This window comes from Oncorhynchus masou, chromosome 3, assembly GCF_036934945.1.
Source record: "Oncorhynchus masou masou isolate Uvic2021 chromosome 3, UVic_Omas_1.1, whole genome shotgun sequence".
In the NCBI taxonomy this organism is placed as follows: Eukaryota; Metazoa; Chordata; class Actinopteri; order Salmoniformes; family Salmonidae; genus Oncorhynchus; species Oncorhynchus masou.
Genome location: NC_088214.1, coordinates 37130591 through 37156834, shown reverse-complemented (window position 1 = coordinate 37156834; position 26244 = coordinate 37130591). Strand labels below are relative to the sequence as shown.

The 26244-nt window shown below is 43.0% G+C and overlaps 1 protein-coding gene across 1 annotated transcript; it reads left to right on the top strand.

The window, feature by feature from the left end:
* The first annotated feature begins 540 nt into the window (after positions 1-540).
* lrrcc1 (leucine rich repeat and coiled-coil centrosomal protein 1) lies at positions 541-26244 on the top strand. Its single transcript, XM_064939547.1, is given in 21 exon segments — positions 541-630; positions 1166-1212; positions 1307-1512; positions 1620-1685; positions 1885-2052; positions 4115-4281; positions 4973-5194; positions 5825-6036; positions 6276-6429; positions 7153-7301; positions 7496-7700; positions 7875-8014; positions 9774-9975; positions 10404-10474; positions 10476-10587; positions 14765-14939; positions 16637-16800; positions 23597-23805; positions 24113-24250; positions 24602-24737; positions 24975-26244. Coding segments are annotated over 20 exon segments (3051 nt in total). The 5' UTR covers positions 541-630; positions 1166-1168; the 3' UTR covers positions 25086-26244.

The following is a 26244-nucleotide window of genomic DNA, read 5'->3' as shown; positions in this document are numbered from 1 at the left end:
GAGCAGAATAAGTGGAAAGGTATCAAATACATCAAACACATGGTTTCCATGTGTTTGATGCCATTCCATTCCCTCTGTTCCAAACATTATTATGAGCCGTCCTCCCCTCAGCAGCCTCCCCTGGTTCATAACAATGGTATCATCTGTACTGCAGGGATAGAACAAAAGTCACAGAAAATAGAGGTTGTGATGTCAGCTGCAGAGAAGTATTTGGGGATACGAGATTTGACTGCAGAGGAGTTACAAGGACCAGATAGGGTTAAAGTAGTAGTGGAATAGGGGTGTGTTTTAATGAATGTAGGATTAGAGGGTAGAGACAATTAAAATATTTAAAAATTCCCTTTAACCTTTTTTCTTAGCGCAAAGTATTTAAGGTTTATACTCCAGTCTAGTTGGTGAAGGAACTTGCAACATACTGTATGCTGGATGCCAAACGCTGTAAAACTTCATCAAGGAAGAAGACCTGTGCACAAGGACGGTCTGCGCATTACCGCCACCTGCAGTGCTTGACCAGTAATGCGACTGAATATTGACGGAAGTCGATGATACAGGCGGCCAGTTCAAGTGGAGAGGCGGCAAAACAACAACAACAGATGCTGAACAACTTCTACAAGTCACATTGCACTGGGGGTTAGTATTGGGATGAGGATAGTACACATTTAGCTATGTTTCGTGTTTTGTTAGTGGTTAAGGTTGTCGTGGGTCGAGGGAGGTTTGCTGTTTCTATGTAGTTTGTCGATTTGTTGTTAGCATGGCTACAGTACGTTAGCTAGCTAACGTTAGTTTCATAGTTTTGAACACTTATTTTATTTCATTATGTTACACGTCTTTATGTCCAATATTCGGATGAGGTTGTTGGTAAGTTGTAGAAAATCCTTATTATATGCTAACGTCTTAACCATAAACTGGCAAGCTAACGTTTAGCTACACTAGAACCACAGTCTTAACAATAAGACATCTTTGCTAGAACAGTGCAGTAGCTCGGTAACGTTGCTACTAGCACATTTAACGTTGGGTACATACCTTAAGTGCACAGTCATAAAGCCCCATTTAGCCATTTCAACACCCTGCCACTTTGTTTGGTCAACTGAAGGATGCGGCTGTAGAAATGTAACCACTGAAATTGTGCATGAATGAAACGAGCTATTTCTTTGTGATCTTCTAGGCGATGGCGGATGGAGAGCTGTGTCTGATAGATAAGAGCATATCAAGGTAATCACACCTTCATCTTCCAGTAAAATCTTCACCTGGAACTTCTGTATGAAATAATCCATGGAATTCTCTCATCATGTCACCCTCTGTGTAGTTTGCTGGAGGTCCCATTGAGTGCCAATGTCACATCCCTGAATCTGCATTGTAACCGTATTCTGAAAGTAGAGGGCTTGACCACTGCTTGGCATCTGCGACACTTGGATCTGTCGTCCAATCATATCTCTCGCATCGAGGGCCTCAACTCTCTAGCCTCACTGAGAACCTTGAACTTGTCCTGCAACTTGATCACTAAGGTCGAAGGTGAGCCCTGGTCAAACAGAAAAGTGTTGTTCAGTTAGTTTTTTATTTTTGTCACAAACATTTGAAATTGGGCTTTTGTGTGTAAGATGTTAATTTCTCCTTTTCAGGACTGAATGGACTTGTTAACCTGATAAGATTAAACCTGGCCTATAATCAGATAAGTGACCTCACAGGTAAGCTTCAGTTTACACTTACATGCACAGTGTGCAGCCTACTGACCACAACATTCATGAACAGGGATGGGCAACACTGTCCCAGAGAACTAGACTTGCCCATCCCTGCTCATGATGATCACACATGGCCAAGTTTTCCGTAACAAAAATGTACATTTACTATCACATGAGGGTGATACTCATTGGTTGTAATACCCAGGTTTGCTGTACCTTCACGGGGCGGAGTACAAACTGAGGAACCTCCATCTCCATAGTAACCGCTTGGACAGCATCAACCAGCTGCTGCAGTGCATGCTGGGACTGGAGAATCTGAGTGATGTCACTCTAAGTGTGGAGGGAGCAGGCAATTCAGTCTGCAGCTTACCAGGTGAGCGGTGATGAAAATTGAGTGATGTTGCAGTGCTATTTGAGCTACACAATTCCTGGGTAGCCATACTAAACCTCCATTCTGAGTGAAAATGCAAAAGTATGTCCATGAAAAACCAAAAATTGCAGTTTCTTGAGATTTAGCCAGAGATACAGGGCCTTAAGAAAATTCTCACACCCTTTTACTTTTTCCACATTTTGTTGTGTTACAGCCTGCATTTAAAATGGATTAAATTGAGATTGTATGTCAATGAACTATGCTCAATACAACATAATGTCAAAGTGTAATTTTGTCAATTCAATGTTGAAATGATTTTTTTTTAAATGGAAAGCTGAAATGTCTTGAGTCAATAAGTCAAGTGTGCTCAGGACGGGTCCAGTTGGGCACGTTGGGTAGCATACCTTTTTAGCTTGTCCCCCACTATGCTGTTTGTGCTTAGTGTGCTGTTTTTGTGTTGTTGAGCGAATAAGTATTCAATCGCCTTTGTTATTGCAAGCCTAAATAAGAGCAAAAATGTGCTTAACAAAATGCATAATAAATTGTATTGGCTCACTCCCTGTTTGAGAATAGTGGTTAACATTATTTTTTTTAATGACTACCCCATCTCTGTACCCCACACATACAATTATCTGAAAGGTTCCTCAATCTAGTAGTGAATTTCAAGAACAGATTCAAACAAAAAGACCAGAGAGGTTTTCCCAATGCCTCGCAAAGAAGGGCACCGGATTAGTAGATGATTAAGAAGGAAAAAAAGCAGGCTCTGAATATCCCTTTGAACATGGTGAAGTTATTAGGCTTTGGATGGTGTATCAATACACCCAGTCACTACAAAGATACAGGCATCCTTCCTAACTCACTTGCTGGAGACGAAGGAAACTGCTCAGGGATTTCACCATGAGGCAAATGGTGATTTTTAAAACGGTTACAGAGTTTAACGGGATACTTTGGAATGCTAGCAGATACCTATATACATCCAGTCATTGCGCTAACGCTAGGTAGTGTTGGCTCACGAAACTACCTTCAACCTCCTTTATACTGGACACAGAGACCTAAAAATATAATAGCCAAAATCCTGAAAGATCCCTTTTTAATGGTTGTGATATGAGAACTGCGGATGGATCAACAGCATTGTAGTTACTCCAGAAATACTAACCTAAAATGACCAAGTGAAAAGAAAGAAGCCTATACAGAATACAAATGTTCCAGAACATCCATCCTTTTGTCAACAAGAAACTAAAGTAATATGTGACAAAAGTTTTTTCTCCTAAATACAAAGTGCTATGTTTGGGGAAAATCCAACACATCACTAAGTACCACTCATCATACTTTCTAGCATGGTGGTGGCAACATCATATTATGGGTATGCTTGTCATCGACAAGGACTAGGGAGCTTTTTTTTTACAATAAAAAGAAACCGAATACAGCTATAAGCACAGGCAAAATCTTGGTGGAAAACCTGGTTCAGTCTGCTTTCCAAAAGACACTAGGAGACAAATTCACCTTTTCAGCAGGAAAACAACCTAAAACACAAGGCCAAATATACACTGGATTTGCTTACCAACACGACATTGAATATTCCTGAGTGGCCTAGTTACAGTTTTTACTTAAATCTATGGCAAGACTTGAAAATTGTTGTCCTCCAATGATCAACATTCAACTTGACAGCTTGAAGAATTGTAAAAAATTATAATTGTCAAATATTGTACATCCAGGTGTGAAAAGGTCTTAGACTTTTCAGAGACTCACAGCTGTAATCACTGCCGAAGGTGCTTCTACAAAGTTTTGACTTGGTTGTGAATACTTATGTAAATTAAATATTTCATTTTTAATACATTTGCAAAAATGTTTTTTTTTTTTTTTTAAACAACATGTTTTCGCTTTGTCCTTATGGGGTACTGTGTGTAGATGGGTGAGAGAAATTCAGTCTGAAAAACAACAAAAATGTGGAATAAGTCGAGGGGTATGAATACTTTCTGAAGGCGCTGTAGGTCATGTAAACTAAGTATTTTGGACATCTATTTGGCATATTCAAACTCAATGACTTCTGTGTTCCCTGCTGCAGGTTACAGAGAGCTGGTGCTCCAGTCCTTACCCCAGGTCTCCAGCCTGGATGGGGTGGATCGGCTGGGGAACCCTGCTCCTCTGGGGGAGGACAGCCCCATCGACATCCCCGGCCTGGAGAATTATGTGGACTTCTTGCTCTCCTCAGACACCAGTGCCAACGAACTGGTAAACATTAATCACAACCAAATGATATTCTATATAATGTATGCCAAAAGGGTTGGTGTGGGTTTATATCACCCTCTGTCAGTGATGGGCAACCCCTTTTGTAGGCCCGCGGATCAATTTCCCCAGATCCATTTCTTTTCAGAAGGTGAATTTAAAAAATATAATAATTTGGTTGTGCATCAGCAGTTTTTCTCTTGTTATGTCAGTTACTGACAGTCACTCAATTAGCCCATGCCAGCTAACATTTTTGGGAGGGGTAAGTTACTCTCGCGTCCAGCTATCTAAAGTTGTAGTAACCATGGTCTAATTACCGACCGGGGGGCCCCATTGATTTTTTTTTAGTCACTCTCACTCAGATATCATATTAAAAACGGCAAACCTTTGCTTTTTTCAAAATGTGTAGTATTGCATGAAATTAGCTGTTAAATTGCAATTGTTTCTCTATGCCCCATGGCAAAAATAGGAGGATTGCAATAAATTAGTTATAAAATTGCTAAATTGACAAGTAATTTATAAGCAGTGTATATGAATGCTTTTTGTAATTTGAAGTAGTCTAAGTGTCACCACTTTGGGTCACTTTGAACTGTTTTTCTCTTATCTGGCACATGGCATGTTTCTCTGGGTGTATTAATACATATTACACCTATTGAATGTTGTAGAACTAATATCTCAACATAAGATGTCCCCACAGGCTAGGGTTGACGGCTCTTCCACAACTTCCCATATTGACGAGGTGCTGAAGCAGTTCCGCCAGCGGGCAGGGGGCCCAGTGGGGGCCCCAGATCCAGTCAGACGGCCCCAGGTTTCACAGCCAGGTTGGGCTACAGCGGGCAGCTATAGTACAGCAGCAGACCCAAACAATGAACAGCGTATCCAGAAACTGGAGCACCAGGTGTCCCGGCTGTTCCAACAGGTGAGACTGGATGGAACGGTCTAAAGACGTCTGACTGATGCTGATTGGCACCTGTATATACATTCACATACACTGAGTGTACAAAACATGATCCCTTATTGATGTCACCTGTTAAATTCAAATCAATCAGTGTAGATGAAGGTGACAAAAGATTGAAATGCCTTTTGATTGGGGTATGGTAGTAGGTGCCAGGCGCCCCGGATTGAGTGTGTCAAGAACTGCAAAGCTGCTGGGTTTTCACACTCAACAGTTCCCCGTGTGTATCAAGAATGGTCAACCACCCAAAGGATTTTCAGCTAGCTTTACACAACCGTGGGAAGCATTGTAGTCAACATGGGTCAGCATTCCTGTGGAACACTTTCGACACCTTGTAGAGTCCAAGCCCCAACGAATTGAGGCAAAAGGAGGTGCAACGCAATATTAGGAAGGTGTTCTTAATGTTTTGTACACTCAGTGTATATCACATCACGCATATAATGAAATTATGGCCCAGTTTTATTGTAGTACTATACAGTGGTGTAGTGCTCTCTACACTAGAGTATTTGAGTTGTATACTACAAAGTAGTGTAGTAGTAATGCATATGGTTTATCCACCTGCATCACTGATGACGCTCCTAACCTGGTCGCCAGACTCCTGCAGGGGAGGTCTCTAGCAGCTCCACCCCCTTTGTGAAGGTACGGAGGCCCAAGAGGGACATAGACAACACGTCAGAGAGTGAGTGTGATAGCGGGAAGGAGAACCGGGGACGTCGCTCCAGAATCCCAACTCGGCACAGGGGTAGCAACAGTACTGCAGTGAAGAGGACAATCAAGCACCCCACCAAGGCCAAACAACCAGACAGGTAACAGACACTGCCTCTCTGCTGGCAAGTTTCTTATTTGACAATTTCACGCCTGTCATGATCTCCACACATGACGCAGTGACATTGACACTGTGGTTATGCTTCATCAGATTCTTATCATACCCACTCAGTTCGAGTTGTTTTGTTTTAGTGAACCTAATCAATCATAGTTGACACATTTTCATACTTATTCTGAAACCTATAAAGAGACTGCTTTGCTTTGACTTTTTTATGTGTAGTGATCAAGAGAGAAGCAAAGGGAAAAGTTCAAAGTGTTCAGTTGTCCCTGGGAGGAAGTCAGGCGTCCATCAGGCCTTTGGGGGTGCCGACTCAGTAGGACCAGTCAGGAAGACCCCCAGCAGCACCAAACAAGCAGTGGAGGAGACTTATAGGGTACGGACCATAGACCACAGTTGTCATATGCAGTATCTGTGTACATCAGTGACGTAGTGGGTTTTTTTTTTTAAGAGAAAAAAAGCTGATCACGGTGTGTAAAGTAATGCTCCGTATACTTCTGTTTTCTAAGCAACATCTTTGGGGAGTATTTTTATTAGATTTTATTCTTGGACATAAAAGACTGTAAAAACACCAGGAAATCATCTCCAAGTGATGTTAGTTTAAGAAATCTGTTTCCAAGTATTCCCATGTGTAGTGGAGACACTTGATCTTTAACAAATGTAAGCAAGGTTTGAAATGATTGTGTTTTAGTCAAACGTTATATCTGTTTTGGATTGTTGCAATCAATTTGCAGTCTACAAATAATTTGTAATCATGTTCCGGCCCCCGAACGTCCGCTCAAGAAAGAAATGGTCCCGCGTCTGAATCTAGTTGATGATCCCTGCTTTAATGCATTTTTCCGCAAAAGGATGGTTCATGCTCGTACAGTTAGAACAAAAAGTGTGTAAACGGCGTTTACGTGCGTTTGACGTCCTCTACACCACTGCTGTACATATCGTCGTTGAACTTAACTAGTTCGGCTGTCATATCATGCATAGATTCCCTGTCTAATTGAATATATCAACTTAGTGATTTTGTAAACTACTACTGATACTATGAAAGTGCGTGCAGAATTAGTGCGCCACAATGAACTTTGTGTGTGTTTGCGTGCCTCCCTAGGCGATCGTGGAGGAGCGTGATCAGGAGAGAGAGAGGCGGTGGAAGGCTGAGCAGGCTGTGAGGAAGCTGACCGAGCAGATGAAGACCTTGCAGACCCAGGCCAGCCAGGAGAAAGACCTGCAGAGCATGGCCCTGCACACCACCGACAGGTTAGAGTATCTTACTGTATACAGTTCATACACAAACACAGAAATTCCTTATGTTCTTGTCACAAAAAGTTAAAATCTCTGCTAAATTCCCATACACACTTTACTTCCGTTATCTCATGCTTCCTGTAGGTTTTTAATACAAGCTAAAGTCGAACCTTGTGTCTCAATCCCCTGTCTCTCTTTCCACCTCCCAGACTGAAGGAGCTGTTGTTGAAGGAGCGTTCTGAACGCTCTGGTCTGCAGGCTCGCGTGGAGGAGCTAGATGAGAGGTGTCAGAGCTCCGCGCTGCAGCTGGAGCAGGTCCTGCAGCGGGAGGAGCAACACAAGAGGGCGCTGCGCAGCCTAGAGGACAGCACGTCCCATAGTGAAGCACGGAAGGCACGCCGGCAGGCTGAGGAGGTAGAGCTACTGCTGCCTCATAACCCTTGATACTTCATGGATATAGTAGAGCTTCCATAGGTAGCACTGGGATGAAACGTTGCACCGTGGTCAGGAAAAATTCCAAGCCCTTGTGCTGCAACATAGTAATCTTACCCGTACTGAGTAGGGTGTGACCTTTCGATGACCTTTCAGATGAAGAGGAGCCAGGAGCTGGAGAACAAGGCGTCGGCCCTGATGAGAGAGCTTGAGATCCAGCGAGCTTCGCTCCGACAGCATAAAGACAAGCTACGGCAGCTCCATGAACTGCTGGCCTCCAGGGAACAAGTGCACAGGTACATTTGAAGTCGGAAGTTTACATACACTTAGGGGTCATTAAAACTTGTTTTTCAACCACTCCACAAATTTCTTGTTAACAAACTAGTTTTGGCAAGTCGGTTAGGACATCTACTTTGTGCATGACACAAGTAATTTTTCCATCAATAGTTTACAGACAGATTATTTCACTTATAATTCACTGTATCACAATTCCAGTGGGTCAGAAGTTTACATACAGTAAGTTGTCTTTAAACAGCTCGGAAAATTCCAGAAAATTATGTCATAGCTTTACCTTATGTCATAGCTTTCTGATAGGCTAATTGACATCATTTGAGGCAATTGGAGGTGAACCTGTGGATATATTTCAAGGCCTACCTTCAAACCCAGTGCCTCTTTGTTTGACATAATCGGAAAATAAAATGAAATCAGGCAAGACTTCAGAAAATAATTGTAGACCTCCAGTACTCTGGCTCATCCTTGGGAGCAATTTCCAAATGCCTGAAGATACCACGTTCATCTGTACAAATAATAGTACGCAAGTATAAACACCATGGGACCACACAGCCGTCATACCGCTCAGGAAGGAGACGCGTTCTGTCTCCTAGAGATGAACGTACTTTGGTGCAAAAAGTGCAAATCAATCTCAGAACAACAGCAAAGGATCTTGTGAAGATGCTGGAGGAAACCAGTACAAAAGTATCTATATTCATAGTAAAACGAGTCCTATATCGACATAACCTGAAAGGCCGCTCAGCAAGAAGCCACTGCTCCAAAACCGCCATTAAAAAAAGCCAGACTACGGTTTGCATCTGCACATGGGGACAAAGATTGTACTTTTTGGAGAAATAGAACTGTTCGGCCATAATGACCATCGTTATGTTTGGAGGAAAAAGGGGGAGGCTTGCAAGCCGACGAACACTATCGCAACTGTGAAGCACGGAGGTGGCAGCATCATGTTGTGGGGGTGCTTTGCTGCAGGAAGGACTGGTGCACTTCACAAAATAGATGGCATCATATGGAGGACAATTTTGTGGATATATTGAGGCAACATCTCAAGACATCAGTCAGGAAGTTAAAGCTTGGTTGCAAATGGGTCATCCAAATGGACAATGACCCCAAGCATACTTCCAGAGTTGTGGCAGAATGGCTTAAGGACAACAAAGTCAAGGTATTGGAGTGGCCATCACAAAGCCCTGACCTCAGTCCTATAGAACATTTTTGGGCACAACTGAAAAAGCATGTGCGAGCAAGGAGGCCTACAAACCTGACTCAGCTCTGTCAGGAGGAATGGGCCAAAATTCACCCAACTTATTGTGGGAAGCTTGTGGAAGGCTACCTTCAACTTTTGACCCAAGGTAAACAATTTAAAGGCAATGCTACCACATACTAATTGTGTATGTTAACTTCTGACCCACTAGGAATGTGATGAAAGAAATAAAAGCTGAAATCATTTTTGCTACTATTATTCTGACATTTCTCATTCTTCAACAAAGTGGTGATCCTAACTGGCCTAAGACATGGAATTTTTACTAGGATTAAATGTCAGGAATTGTGAAAAATTTAGTTTAAATGTATTTGGCTATGGTAAACTTCTGAGACTACAGCACCCTTTTTTTGCAGTACGGTGCCATCATTAGGGCACACAATGGAAAATGAGTGTTTCTTCACCATTTCACTCAGTTTCAAAATGTTTTCTCCCTATTGAACCTGACCCAGATCTCATTAATTTAGTCAGTCAGTCAGTGAGAGTCTTAAAGGTGTCATCCTGTTTCACAGGAAGGAGCTGGAGGGTCGGCTGGTGCCAGGCGGGGCAGAGTTCCGGGAGGTGGTGGCCAAGGAGGTGGCTGGTGTGGAGCAGAGACACGCCCAGAGCAGGGCTGGGTTGGGGGACAGATTGGCCCAGGCCTCACAGCAGTACACTGCCCTGGAGGACGAGTTCCGTATGGCCCTCACCATCGAGGCTGCTCGCTTCACTGAGGTCTGAACACTGAACTAGAGAACATCAAATAAAACCGTTTATTTGTTATTTAACTTCCAGTAGCATAAAAAGACAGCTGAAACAGGGACACATTTTGACCTGTTCTAGATACTTATGTAGTGTATGTATGTATGTGTGTGTGTATTGTAGTAACATTGACACTTTGGTTCATTAGGTATTAAATGTCCCCTACATCGCTAACTCAGTTATTTTGCTTTGACCTTCTACTAAATGAGCTAGAAGAAAACATATTGCTGGTAAGATTGACACAAACAGGGAATGCACAGTAGTAGACTGTCATAAAAATGATGAATTCAGACAATAGGACTAAAGAGAGCCTTTGACTCGTGAAATTGATGATTAGATGAATATGAAACTTTTTGATAGGAACAACTAACAAGGTTTCTGCCTGTGTCCTCCGTACGTAGGTGGAGCAGGGCTGTACCCGGCTGAGTGCTGAGCTGTCGGAGGTGAAGGCTGCCCTGTCTCAGACCCAACAGAGAGAGACAGGCAGGGGGTCTGGTGCAGGAGCTCACCGCCATGGTCAAGGAGCAGAAGAGCCGCATCACAGAGCTCAGCAAATCCAAGCGAGACGCCGTCACTGAGCTCAAGGTACAACACCACGACCGGGGCTCTTCAGCATGTTGCTTATAGCTATCAAAATATTTTCTATCTTGCAGTACCTGGTAGTGATGGGGGGGAGAGGGAAATGTATATAGATACATATCGCAATATTATTTTGGACAATATTATATCAATACTTTGAATCAAAGAGTCAATTTGTAAAAAATATTTATATACAGTGGGGAGAACAAGTATTTGATACACTGCCAATTTTGCAGGTTTTCCTACTTACAAAGCATGTAGAGGTCTGTAATTTCTATCATAGGTACACTTCAACTGTGAGAGATGGAATCTAAAACAAAAATCCAGAAAATCACATTGTATGATTTTTAAGTAATTAATTTTCATTTTATTGCATGACATAAGTATTTGATCACCCACCAACCAGGAAGAATTCCGGCTCTCACAGACCTGTTTGTTTTTCTTTAAGAAGCCCTCCTGTTCTCCACTCATTACCTGTATTAACTGCACCTGTTTGAACTTGTTACCTGTATAAAAGACACCTGTCCACACACTCCATCAAACAGACTCTAACCTCTCCACAAAGGCCAAGGCCAGAAGGCTGTGTAAGGACATCAGGGATAAAATTGTAGACCTGCACAAGGCTGGGATGGGCTACAGGACAATGGGCAAGCAGCTTGGTGAGAAGGCAACAACTGTTGGTGCAATTATTAGAAAATGGAAGAAGTTCAAGATGATGGTCAATCATCCTTAGTTTGGGGCTCCATGCAAGATCTCACCTCGTGGGGCATCAATGATCATGAGGAAGGTGAGAGATCAGCCCAGAACTACACGGCAGGACCTGGTCAATGACCTGAAGAGAGCTGGGACCACAGTCTCAAAGAAAACCATTAGTAACACACTACGCCGTCATGGATTGAAATCCTGCAGCGCACGCAAGGTCCCCCTGCTCAAGCCAGCGCATGTTCAGGCCCGTCTGAAGTTTGCCAATGACCATCTGGATGATCCAGAGGAGGAATGGGAGAAGGTCATGTGGTCTGATGAGACAAAAATAGAGCTTTTTGGTCTAAACTCCACTCGCCGTGTTTGGAGGAAGAAGAAGGATGAGTACAACCCCAAGAACACCATCCCAACCGTGAAGCATGGAGGTGGAAACACCATTCTTTGGGGATGTTTTTCTGCAAAGGGGACAGGACGACTGCACCGTATCGAAGGGAGGATGGATGGGGCCATGTATCGCGAGATCTTGGCCAACAACCTCCTTCCCTCAGTAAGAGCATTGAAGATGGGTTGTGGCTGGGTCTTCCATCATGACAATGACCGGAAACACACAGCCAGGGCAACTAAGGAGTGGCTCCATAAGAAGCATCTCAAAGGTCCTGGAGTGGCCTAGCCAGTCTCCAGACCTGAACCCAATAGAAAATCTTTGGAGGGAGCTGAAAGTCCGTATTGCCCAGTGACAGCCCCGAAACCTGAAGGATCTGGAGGTCTGTATGGAGGAGTGGGCCAAAATCCCTGCTGCAGTGTGTGCAAACCTGGTCAAGAACTACAGGAAACGTATGATCTCTGTAATTGCAAACAAAGGTTTCTGTACCAAATATTAAGTTCTGCTTTTCTGATGTATCAAATACTTATGTCATGCAATAAAATGCAAATTAATTACTTAAAAATCATACAATGTGATTTTCTGGATTTTTGTTTTAGATTCCGTCTCTCACAGTTGAAGTGTACCTATGATAAAAATTACAGACCTCTATATGCAAGTATCAAATACTTGTTCTCCCCTATGTAATGTATGCATGTATGCATGTATGCATGTATGTATCGATGTATGTATCGATGTATCGATGTATAGTATATATCAAGTTTGGACACCTCCTCATTCAAGGGTTTTTCTTTATTTTTGCTATTTTATACATTCTAAAAATAATAAACTGAACGATTTAGTAGCTTGCTTAGTTCAAATTAAGACTAATTTTTTCGAGTTGTGAGGCAATTTCGCAATAAGTGCTTGTGTTTCCCAATCGCCTGCTGCAATAGGCTGGGGTCATAATTGAAATCACTGAATTAAATATTAATAACGAACAATACCAGTCAAAAGTTTGGACACCTACTCATTCCAGGGTTTTTCTTTATTGTTACTGTTTTATACATTGTAGAATAATAAAGACATCAACTGAAATAACACATATGGAATCATGTAGTAACCAAAAAAGTGTTAAAACAAATTAAAATATACTTTAGATTCTTCACCTTCTTCCACCTTTTGCCTTGATGACAGCTTTGAACACTCTTGAAATTCTCTCAACAAGCTTCATGAGGTAGTCACCTGGAATGCATTTCAATTAACAGATGAGCTTTGTTAATTTGTGGAATTTCTTTCGTTAATCCTTTTGATAAATTATGTTGTGTTGTGACAAGGCAGGGGTGGTATACAGAAGATAGCCACATTTGGTAAAATACCAAGTGCATATTATGTCAAGAACAGCTCAAATAAGCAAAGAGGAAACGACAGTCCATCATTATTTTACGACATGAAAGTCAGTCAGTCTGGAAAATACAAGAACTTTGAAGGTTTCTCCAAGTGCAGTCACAAAAACTATCAAGCGCTATGACGAAATTGGCTCTCATGAGGACCACCACATGAAAGGAAGACCCAGAGTTACATCTGCTGCAGAGGATAGGTTCAGCCTCAGAAATTACAGGCCAAATAAATTCTTCACAGAGTTCAAGTATAAGAAATTAGTTTTGGAATTGTTAGTTAGATTACTTGTTGGTTATTACTGCATTGTCGGAACTGGAAGCACAAGCATTTCACTACACTCGCATTAACATCTGCTAACCATGTGTATGTGACAAATAAAATTTGATTTGATTTGAGACATCTCAACATCAACTGTTCAGAGGAGACTGTGAATCAGGCTTTCATGGTCAAATTGCTGCAAAGAAACCACTACTAAAGGACACCAATAAGAAGAAGCCTTGTTTGGGCCAAGACACACGAGGAGTGGACATTAGACCGGTGGAAATCTATCCTTTGGTCTGATGAGTCCAAATTTGAGATTTTTGGTTCCAATCGCCGTGTCTTTGTGAGACGCTGAACAGATGATCTCCGCATGTGTGGTTCCCATTGAAGCATGGAGGAGGTGGTGTGGGGGTGCATTGCTGGTCACCTAGTCTGTGATTTATTTAGAATTCAAGGCATATTTAACCAGCATGGCTACCACAGCATTCTGCAGCGATACATCATCTCATCTGGTTTGGGCTTAGTGGGACTATCATTTGTTTTTCAACAGGACAATGACCCAAAACACACTTCCAAGCTGTGTAAGGGCTATTTGACCAAGGAGAGTGATGGAGTTCTGCATCAGATGACCTGGCCTCCACAATCACCCGACCTCAACCCAATTGACATGGTTTGGGATGAGTTGGACCGCAGATTGAAGGAAAAGCAGCCAACAAGTCGTCAGCATATGTGGAAGCTCCTTCAAGACTGTTGGAAAAGCATTCCTCATGAAGCTGGTTGAGAGAATGCCAAGAGTGTGCAAAGCTGTCATCAAGTGTAGCTACTTTGAAGAACCTTAATTATTAAATATATTTGGATTTTTTTTAAACACTTTTGGTTACTACATTTTTCCATATCTTATTTTGTAGTTTTGATGTCTACACTATTATTCTACAATGAAAAACATACTAAAAATAAAGAAAAACCCTTGAATGAGGAGGTGTGTCTAAACTTTTGACTGGTAGTGTGTGTGTGTGTGTGTGTGTGTGTGTGTGTGTGTGTGTGTGTGTGTGTGTGTGTGTGTGTGTGTGTGTGTATCTATAGCTAGCTAGTCAGCTGACCTACTCCCAAACGCTGATATTTTTCATCTTATAGCTTTTATTTCCATGATTGATCAAAACTAATTTTCTCATGCTCTCTCTTATCTCTCTGCAACAGACATATAGTGAGCAATATGTTTGGAACATAAAATTGCAGTATCGAATCGCAATACATAATAGAATCGTGAGAATCACAATACATATCATATCGGCACCTAGGTATCGTGACAATATCTTATCGTGAAGTCCCTGGCAATTCCCAGCCCTAGTACCTGGAGTTTAAGACTATAGGCACTTCCCGTAAGGTAGTGTGAATGGATTTGGGGCTAAGATAAGGGGGTGGGGGTTGATTGTTTCCGTGGTGTTTGTGTCCCGTCAGGGCAGAGTGCGGTCTCTGGAGGCGGGGGCGGAGGAGGACAGGCGTCTGCAACTGCAGCTGGAGCTGGTGAAGAAGGACAAGGCCAGGCTGCTGTCCCAGCTCACCGCCCAGGAGTCTGTTATAGACGGCCTCAGAGCTGAGAGGAGGATCTGGGGACAGGAGCTGGCTCAACAAGGTATGCTAACACCTTGGAAATAGAATTACTTAGTTACTATTATTAAAGAAATAAGGCACGAGGGGGTGTGGTATAAAGCCGAAATACCATGGCTAAGGGTTATTCTTATGCAACACAGAGTGCCTGGATACAGCCCTTAGTCGTGGTGTACTGGCCATACACCACAAAAACCTGACCCTGAGGGTGCTTTATTGCTATTATAAAATGGTTACAAACATAGTTAGAGGAGTACAAAGAAATGTTTTGTCATACCCGTGGTATATATCACGGCTTTCAGCCAATCACCATTCAGTGCTCAAAACCCCCGTTTATTGCGGTAATTATATTTCTATGGTACACTATATATAAAATGTATGTGGACACCACTTCAAATTAGTGGATTTGGCTATTTCAGCCACACCTGTTGCAATAAAATAAAAATAGTGAGCACACAGCCATGCAATCTCCATAGACAAACATTGTCAGTAGAATGGTCTTACTGAAGAGCTTAGCGACCTTCAACGTGGCACCGTCATTGGATGCCACCTTTCCAACAAGTCAGTTCGTAAAATTTCTAGTCAACTGGAAGTGCTGTTTTTGTGAAGTTGCTCCTAGACATTTCCACAACGGCTTAGACGCGGAGTGGTAGGCCAGACAAGCTCACAGAACGGGACCGCGGAGTGCTGAAGCGGGTAGCGCGTAAAAATCTTCTGTCCTCGCAACACTCACTACCTAGTTCCAAACTGCCTCTGGAATTAACATCGGGAGCTTCATGAAATGGGTTTCCAATGCCGATCAGCCACACACAAGTCTAAGATTACAATGCGCAATGCCAAGCGTCGACTGGAATGGTGTAAAGCTCGCCGCAATTGGACTCTGGAGCAGTGCTTTACCATCTGGCAGTCCGACGGACAAATCTGGGTGTAGGCGGATGCCAGGAGAGCACTACCTGCCCGACTGCATAGTGCCACGACTGCATAGTGCCAACTGTGCAGTTTGGAGGAGGAATAATGGTCTGGGCTGGGTTTTTTTATGGTTCCAATGAAGGGACATCTTAACGCTACAGCATACAATAACATTCTAGACGATTCTGTGCATCCAAGTTTGTGGCAACAGTTTGGGGAAGGCCCTTTCCTGTTTCAGCATGTCTAATGCCCCCGTGCACAAAACGAGGTCCATACATAAATGGTTTGTCGAGATCGGTGTGGAAATACTTGACTGGCCTGCACAGAGCCCTGACCTGAACCCCATCGAACACGATTTGGAACGCAGACTGCGAGCCAGGCCTAATAGCCCAACGTCAGTGCCTGACCTCACTGATGCTCTTGTGGCTGAATGGAAGCAAGTCTCTGCAGCAATGTTCCAACATCTTTTGGAAAGCCTTCCCAGAATAGTGGAGACTGTTATAGCAGCAACTCCTTATTAATGGTCATGATTGATTGCTTGACGAGCATTTGTCCACATACTTTTGGTCATGTAGTGTACCCTTTACAGTGATTTCAATCTCAAATCTAGGCTAACCGGTTGTAGTTCACTTTTTTTGTAGTTGCTATCCTCTTCCTTTTCCATTCATTTAAATGTGTTGGGCTGCCGAGTAGCTCCACCAGGTCAATAAATACTGAATTCAACATTTTCCCTTGAGTGACCTTTATTGACACTCATCTTGTGTTTTCCCCCATGTTTGTTCCCCCCCCCAAAAAAAAACCCCACACACATAGGAGCGTCTCTGTCCCAGGACAGGGGTCGTCTGGAGGCAAGGATTGAGGTGTTGGCTGCTGAACTGGAGAGTCAGAAGAAACAGAACGAGCGAGACAACGACGCCCTGAGGATCAAAGTCAAGGTCATCGATGACCAGACAGAGACCATTCGCAAACTCAAAGAGGTACTCAAAACACTTCCAAGGCCAGAGAACCACTTGTTGATTTGCCCATTGGGCCAGGTGTGAATGTTCTGGGTGCCTAAACCTACCCAACCACTTACCAGTGTGTGTATATATTTTATATATACAGTGGGGCAAAAAGCCGCCAATTGTGCAAGTTCTCCCACTTAAGAAGATGAGAGAGGCCTGTAATTTTCATCATAGGTACGTACACAGACAAAATGAGAACAAAAAATCCAGAAAATCACATTGTAGGATTTTTAATGAATTTATTTGCAAATTATGGTGGAAAATAAGTATTTGGTCAATAACAAAAGTTTATCGCAATACTTTGTTATATACCCTTTGTTCTCACGATACATGGCCCCATTCATTCTTTCCTTTACACGGATCAGGCGTCCTGGTCCCTTTGCAGAAAAACAGCCCCAAAGCATGATGTTTCCACCCCCATGCTTCACAGTAGATATGGGGTTCTTTGGATGCAACTCAGCATTCTTTGTCCTCCAAACACGACGAGTTGAGTTTTTACCAAAAAGTTATATTTTGGTTTCATTTGACCATATGACATTCTCCCAATCCTCTTCTGGATCATCCAAATGCTCTCTGTACTGGCTTAAGCAGGGGGACATGTCTGGCACCGCAAGATTTGAGTCCCTAGCGGCGTAGTGTGTTACTGATGGTAGGCTTTGTTACTTTGGTCCCAGCTCTCTCCAGGTCATTCACGAGGTCCCCCCGTGTGGTTCCGGGATTTTTGCTCACCGTTCTTGTGATCATTTTGACCCCACGGGGTGAGATCTTGCGTGGAGCCCCAGATCGAGGGAGATTATCAGTGGTCTTGTATGTCTTCCATTTCCTAATAATTGCTCCCACAGTTGATTTCTTCGAACCAAGCTGCGTACCTATTGGAGATTCAGTCTTCCCAGCCTGATGCAGGTCTACAATTTTGTTTCTGGTGTCCTTTGACAGCTCTTTGGTCTTGGCCATAGTGGAGTTTGGAGTGTGACTGTTTGAGGTTGTGGACTGGTGTCTTTTATACTGAAAACTAGTTCAAACAGGTGCCATTAATACAGGTAACGAGTAGAAGACAGAGGAGCCTCTTAAAGAAGAAGTTACAGGTCTGTGAGAGCCAGAAATCTTGCTTGTTTGTAGGTGACCAGATACTTTTTTCCACCATAATTTGCAAATAAATTCATTAACAATCCTACAATGTGATTTTCTGGATTTTTTTCCTCATTTTGTCTGTCATAGTTGAAGGGTACCTATGATGAAAATTACAGGCCTCTGTCATCTTTTTAAGTGGGAGAACTTGCACAATTTGTGGCTGACTAAATACTTTTATCCAGTGTAAGTCACACTGGATAGGATATATACACTGCTCAAGAAAATAAAGGGGACACTAAAATAACACATCCTAGATCTGAATGAATGAAATATTCTTATTAAATACTTTTTTCTTTACATATTTGAATGTGCTGACAACAAAATCACACAAATTATCAATGGAAATCAAATTTATCAACCCATGGAGGTCTGAATTTGGAGTCACACTCAAATTTAAGTGGAAAACCACACTTCAGGCTGATCCAACTTTGATGTAATGTCCTTAAAACAAGTCAAAATGAGGCTCAGTAGTGTGTGTGGTCTCCACGTGCCTGTATGACCTCCCTACAATGCCTGGGCATGCTCCTGGTGATGTGGCGGATGGTCTCCTGAGGGATCTCCTCCCAGACCTGGACTAAAGCATCTGCCAACTCCTGGACAGTCTGTGGTGCAACGTGGTGTTGGTGGATGGAGCGAGACATGATGTCCCAGATGTGCTCAATTGGATTCAGGTCTGGGGAACAGGCGGGCCAGTCCATAGCATCAATGCCTTCCTCTTGCAGGAACTGCTGACACACTCCAGCCACATGAGGTCTAGCATCGTCTTGCATTAGGAGGAACCCAGGGCCAACCTCACCAGCATATGGTCTCACAAGGGGTCTGAGGATCTCATCTCGGTACCTAATGGCAGTCAGGCTACCTCTGGCGAGCACATGGAGGGCTGTGCGGCCCCCCAAAGAAATGCCACCCCACACCATGACTGACCCACCGCCAAACCGGTCATGTTGGAAGATGTTGCAGGCAGCAGAACGTTCTCCACGGCGTCTCCAGACTGTCACGTCTGTCACGTGCTCAGTGTGAACCTGCTTTCATCTGTGAAGAGTACAGGGCGCCAGGGGCGAATTTGCCAATCTTGGTGTTATCTGGCAAATGCCAAACGTCCTGCACGGTGTTGGGCTGTAAGCACAACCCCCACCTGTGGACGTCGGGCCCTCATACCACCCTCATGGAGTCTGTTTCTGACCATTTGAGCAGACACATGCACATTTGTGGCCTGCTGGAGGTCATTTTGCAGGGCTCTGACAGTGCTCCTACTGCTCCTCCTTGCACAAAGGCGGAGGTAGCGGTCCTGCTGCTGGGTTGTTGCCTTACTACGGCCTCCTCCACGTCTCCTGATGTACTGGCCTGTCTCCTGGTAGCACCTCCATGCTCTGGACACTACGCTGACAGACACAGCAAACCTTCTTGCCACAGCTCGCATTGATGTTCCATCCTGGATGAGCTGCACTACCTGAGCCACTTGTGTGGGTTGTAGACTCTGTCTCATGCTACCACTAGAGTGAAAGCACCGCCAGCATTCAAAAGTGACCAAAACATCAGCCAGGAAGTATAGGAACTTAGAAGTGGTCTGTGGTCCCCACCTGCAGAACCACTCCTTTATTAGGGGTGTCTTGCTAAATGCCTATAATTTCCACCTGTTGTCTATTCCATTTGCACAACAGCATGTGAAATCTATTGTCAATCAGTGTTGCTTCCTTAATGGACAGTTTGATTTCACAGAAGTGTGATTGACTTGGAGTTACATTGTGTTGTTTAAGTGTTCCCTTTATTTTTTTTGAGCACTGTATTTTTTGAGGGGGTCAAGGTGAGGAGTATTTTTATATACTCTTTGAAGAGGTAGGGTTTCAGATGTTTTCAGAAGATGGGCCCCTGCCAGGACAGAGAAGAGCTTGGACTGGGCTGAGCGGGAGGGCCAAGAGACCTGAAGTGGCAGAACAGAGTGGTGAGCATAGTCTGAAGGTACAATGGGATGGTCGTCCATGGTTGATGCCGCATCAGCAGGCAATAATGGAACGCACCATGAGATTATCAATGCTGCATTGACACGTAATAACCCATGTTGTACTCAAGAGGGTCACCCCAGCACTGTTTTGGTCAACTGCTGAGGGATGGGGCTGGAGAAATGTAACCACTTTCAAATTCATAGACTGCCAGGGATGCAAGGACTGAACATCCATGAGATAAAAGTTGTTTTAACCATGTTTTGAGGCTATACAGTGTTTTGTTTACAGTTACGTTGTTTAGAAAACAATGGCGTAAAAAAAGCTTTATATTTTGGGTTCTGATTGGTTACAAAAGTTTAACTAAGCATATGAGACATTTATAAGTTCTTCTGAGTCAATTAATATGTACACTACATCACCAAAAGTATGTGGACAAAAGGCTTCCCAGAAGAGTGGAGGCTGTTTATAGCAGCAAAGGGGGAACCAACTCTACATTTAATGCCCATAATTTTGGAATGAGATGTTGGACGAGCAGGTGTCCACATATTTTTGGTCATGTTGTGTATCATTCATTTTAAAGTATGAAAAATGGATGTACCAATTGAAGATTGCCCTTTTTTTAAATACTCAGGAACTATCCCCACTTGGATAGATGTGTTTATAATGGTGACTGTTGGTTGGGAGAAGTTATTTGACCAGCTTTGTAGGAATGGGGTCAAGTTAGCAGGTGGTAGGCTTGGAGCACATGATACATTTAGCCGTGACATTGTAGGCCCGGGGTAAATGGCTATACTAGGAGCAGGAGTAAGGACAGTATATCCTTATCATTAAGGGAAGGTCAAATCTCCCAACCACCAATTTCCCTCTACTGAATACCACCCATCAGATGTACAGTTGAAGTCGGAAGTTTACATATACCTTAGCCAAATACATTCAAACTCAGATACATTCCAAGTACATTCGAACTCAGACATTTAATTCTAGCAACAATTCCCTGTCTTAGGTCAGTTAGGATCACCTCTTTATTTTAAGAATGTGAAATGTCAGAATAATAGTCGCGAGAAGGATTTCTTTCATCACATTCCTAGTGGGTCAGAATTTCACATACACTCAATTAGTATTTGGTAGCATTGCCTTTAAAATAGTTTAACTTGGGTCAAACGTTTCGGGTAGCCTTCCACAAGCTTCCCGCAACAGAGTCAGGTTTGTTGGCCTCCTTGCTCGCACACGCTTTTTCAGTTCTGCCCACAAATATGATTGAGGTCAGGGCTTTGTGATGGCCACTCCAATACCTTGACTTTGTTGTCTTTAAGCCATTTTGCCACAACTTTGGAAGTATGCTTGGGGTCAAATCCGGCTTTAAACTTCTTCACAACAGTATCTCAGACCTGCCTGGTGTGTTCCTTGTTCTTCATGATGCTCTCTGCGCTTTTAACGGACATCTGAGACTATCACAGTGCAGGTGCATTTATACGGAGACTTGATTACACACAGGTGGATTGTATTTATCATCATTAGTCATTTAGTCATTCAGAGATTCATTAGTCATTCAGAGATCCTCACTGAACTTCTGGAGAGAGTTTGCTGCACTGAAAGTAAAAGGGGCTGAATAATTTTGCACGCCCAATTTTTCAGTTTTTGATTTGTTAAAAAAGTTTGAAATATCCAATAAATGTCGTTTCACTTCATGATTGTGTCCCACTTGTTGTTGATTCTTCACACAAAAATACAGTTTTATATCTTTATGTTTGAAGCCTGAAATGTGGCAAAAGGTCGCAAAGTTCAAGAGGGCCGAATACTCTCGCAAGGCACTGTAATTCACAGCAAGGACATGTTCATCAATCAAATGGAAACCTGACAGTAAATGACAGCAATATTGTTCAGTAAATACCTTGATATAATTTTGGCTCAATATATGATAAGCATTTGTAGGTTCCCCTCGCAATGGGAAGAGTAGGAAACCACTGAATATGCTGTAATTATTGATATCATTATAGAGACTGTGGCCACTGGAAAGGTGTGCTTAGACCAAGTCTCCCTCTTCCAGCTCTAGAGTCACTACATTGGATACATTCTTCCTGCCTCTGTGACTATTATACTGATGTACCGTCATTATACACAGATCATTCTTGAACAAGAAAATGTGCACTGGTTCTGAAGTTGTAGACTCCTCTCAATGGTGCAGTGAAGACACCTGCATCAGAGGAAAAGCAGGGACAAAGCACTCTCATAGCAGACAGGATATAACTAGTTTTAACTATGCTTTGTGGAAAGTAGCTATTTTTCTGTGGAGACAAATGGTTACTTTGGAGGCGACTACAACTATTTGAATACAGATCCCCAAAAAATGACTACTTTTTTTCAACTATTTGAATACAGATCTGAGAAAGCAACTGCTTCATTTTTACAATTTGAATACAGATCTCAGGAAGTGACTACTTTTCTGAAACTATTGCATTTGCCGCCTTCAGCTAATGGCGGGCAGTGTCTAAAACTGCATGTTGAAGATGGAAATAGAATGAATAAGAGCACACACATTCTACTCTACCAATCTGACAGTCATGTTTGATCTACGCAATACATTTCTATCAGACCATTTTGCAAATGTCCATTCTCCTGAATGTCCATTGCCCCAGGTGTACATAATCAAGTCTAACCAATGATATTTTGTACAGATAAGTATAAATAAGTTATGATAATCAACTCTGTATGACTTTCAACATGGCACTGAAAGGTTGAAAGCTACAATTCATTTTATGATACTGGAAAATACTGCAGACAGCAAATTGAATGCTTAGAAAAAGCAACTTACCTTTGATGGACATACCTTTTTGTCCATCTGAGAGTAATTGTTCTTGTTTCAAACAGACACTATACCTTCTTTAATGGGATAGTTGACTAGAATTCAACACGTCACAGTGTTGTTGATTGTACATCACTTTACCTACGTTCCTGGTCTCCAGTTTTTCCACCTTGTTTTCGTGGAACTGCACCTCATTCTTAGTGACACTCAGCTCTACTCTGTGATCCACCACTTCTCCATTCAGTTCATCTACATGGCTCTCACTGGCTGTCAGTCTGGCCTGCATGTTCCCCAGCTCCATTCTCTGTGCCACCACCATGTCCCTTAGCTCCTTCAGCTCAGTCCAGATGTCAGGTTGATTGTTCAGCGTCACCTTCCCGACTCTCTCCCCCGTCACCTAGGCCCCGTTGAGTGATGTAATTCTCTCTGACCCCTGCGCTCTCTCCCTGAGCCCATGCCCCAGACAAACAGAAAAACACCAGCAGAACTACAGCACTGCTCATTCTGAAACAATGACTCTCCAGAACTAATGTAGTCTATTTGGCTCAGACCCATTCTGTGTATATATACACTGGTGTTATTGAACTTTAACTGGTGTCATTGGGGAAACATTTGACCACTTTGCCAATGAATATGTGTGATGTAACAGTACACAGGTTGAGATTATTTCATGCCGTATCTTTCAAATATGAGGTGTTTCTAGGACATGGTAAAAATCAAACCTGTTACTCTGTTTTTAAAGTCTCTCCTCCATAAGGGTTGCTTATAGAAAGTAAAAATCAGACCTTGGTCAAGTACTTGAGGTGCACTTGATTTCAGAGCTATTGGCATTTCTCTCTGTCAGCACTCTTTCACTTTCTCTCTCTCTCCACCCTCCCTCTCTCTCCCTCAGGGCCTACAAGAGCGTGACGAGCAGGGCCGGAGGCAGCGTGAGGAGAGCCTGCAGGCCCAGCGGCGCCTGCAGCAGCAGCTGGAGGAGTCGTCAGCCACATCGCAGGACCTGGGAGACACGGTGCAGCAGCTCAGTCTCCGCAAGGAGCAGCTCAAGCAACAGCTGGAGGACAAGGAGATGGAGCTGGACGAGGTCAAGGCTGCCTTCAGGTAGCTCACGACACGCACAAATACACTTGCACAGCACACTGCACTGAATAAACTTGAGCTCCACATGTTGCTCATACATTTCCATAAATCATGCGTTGATGTAAATGGGAGATTTGAGTGAAACATTTTGTACAGATGTGGATCTCAAATTGGGATTTTACCCATCACAACATCATTCTGAGGACCCACAATCCAATGTCTGACACCCTGTGTCACCATCCTCAATTCTTTTAATGTATGCACATTGACCCCACTACATTCCTTCATACATACATCATGTTTACTACTTCTATGTTCTCCCCTGCAGTGTGTCCAATAAGAAGTGGCAGGACAAGGCTGACCTGCTGACCCGGCTGGAGAGCCAGGTGAAACGCATGAAGGAGGGCTTCGACTCTAAAGAGAGCCTGCTGCTGGAGGAGAGAGACAAGGCCTCACAGGCGCACAAGTACGCTGACTAACACACCTTCAATAGGACAACGTATAGGACTTCCTATCTAATCCAGCTGTGGATTAGTAGTAATATGATTATAATATGGTCATTAGCAGATGCTTTTATCCCAAGAGACCTATGGTAAATACATAGATACATATGGGCCACATATAATGAAATTAATGTATGAGGGAAAGAAACAGAAGTCCAGCGTTGCAAACACCGAGCTCCAATGACCAACTGAGCCACTGGAATCATAGAAGAGATGAGAATATAAGACATTGGTCGAAGAGCTGCAAGCCTGCAGCGGTGGTCCAGGTCAGAGTAATGACGACAGTGTATCTGTGCTTGTGGTTTCCCCTCCAGAGCGGTGGTAGAGAAGCTACACAGTATGGACGATGCATTCCGGCGACAGCTGGAGTCGCTACAGGCATCCCATCAGACCGAGCTCCTACGGCTGGCCAATGACAAGCAGAAACGAATTGAACAGTCCAATCAGAAGGTAGCTTACAGTAATGGTTACCACAGTCACTACACTGACCTGCTCAGACACATACTAAGGAATGAATGAATGTTAACTTGAGATCCATGCATGTAACTTGAAATTCCTTGCACATCTCCTAATGCATTATTTATGCAAATGTCTCAGATGTATGACCGTGTGTATTTTTACTCAGGTGTATAATGCATTCGTTATTGGGGTTTGTTTAATAGTGGAATGTGTGTGTTATTGACTCAGGTATTTCAGGTGGAGGAGGAGATGCGTCAGCTCCTGGAGGAGACTGAAACTGAGAAGAAAACAATGGAGGAGAAGATGAGACGTCTCACCAGCGTATTGAAAGACTTCTAAGTACAGCTGGTGGTGTATATCATCCACCTATAGAGTCACCTGTGTTTCTACTTGGACGTTACACTGATGAGGTGACAGCATTTGTTGATGTGAATTATTTGCAAAATGTGAATGTTAAGTTGTTCTGACAGTCAAACGTTTTTAGGGGTGGACAGGTTTTGGACTTGTTGTGGTTAGGCCAGTAAGTTTGGAATTAGCCCAAATGGCCGCCAGAGGGCACTATTTCATTTTATGTTGTTTGTCATCTGCGTCCGACGGATATAGACAAAGTTGGTTGTTTAGCAACAAAACCGACGTGTGCGCAACTGTGAGGCAAAACAGACAGGGTTGGCTTAGATTGTTGACAACATGTCAACTATATTTAATCTCCAATGTTTATTCAAAACATAAATACATTTGCACAATGAGCATTTGTTGTCTCTCAACCATTGTTACAGTTGTTGGTTAAGCTAGCTAACGAATTTGATCCATTAGCATCAGTCAAAACACCTCAAAACAAGAAATGGTATCAAGAACAAGACTAGCTGAAAAGAGTCACTTACAATTCCCCTCGTGGCAGTTTCTTGTCATTGTTGGTAGCTATCTGGCCATCCAGAATCACAACCCCGACTTCTATCCCATTGAAGCGTACGCATCGTTTTCATGATGTTGTCAGCTAACCCATCTATAGACACCTGTCCCCCCGTGACTGGCTTATACATAAAGCATCCTCCATTCAGGATGCAAAGGTGTTGGTTTCCTCCTTAACTCGATTGGCGGGCAAGCCCCCCAAAAAAGGGAAAATATCTGTACTGTCTTAATAAAACAAAACATTTCCCAGACTTTTTTTCTAATAACGTCCAGATGTTGCACACCGTGTTCAGTGCCTCAGTCTGTTGTTATCCCATGGCTGAACAGCATCCGGAAGTTGTCCGAAATCGGTGGGGAGAAATTGTGTTTTGTTACAAGTACACATATTTTCCCTTTTTTAAATTTTTAATTTAGGCTGGTGGGCTATTAATTAAATCGAGTTAAGGAGGAATACAACATCAGGAATAACTACGCCATCTAGGGAACTAGTTTGAAATGTAATACATTTACATGTTGTGTAAATATTTGAATTAACTTATCAAATATGTGAATATATTTATCATGCTAAATAAATGCAGTTTTATTCCGC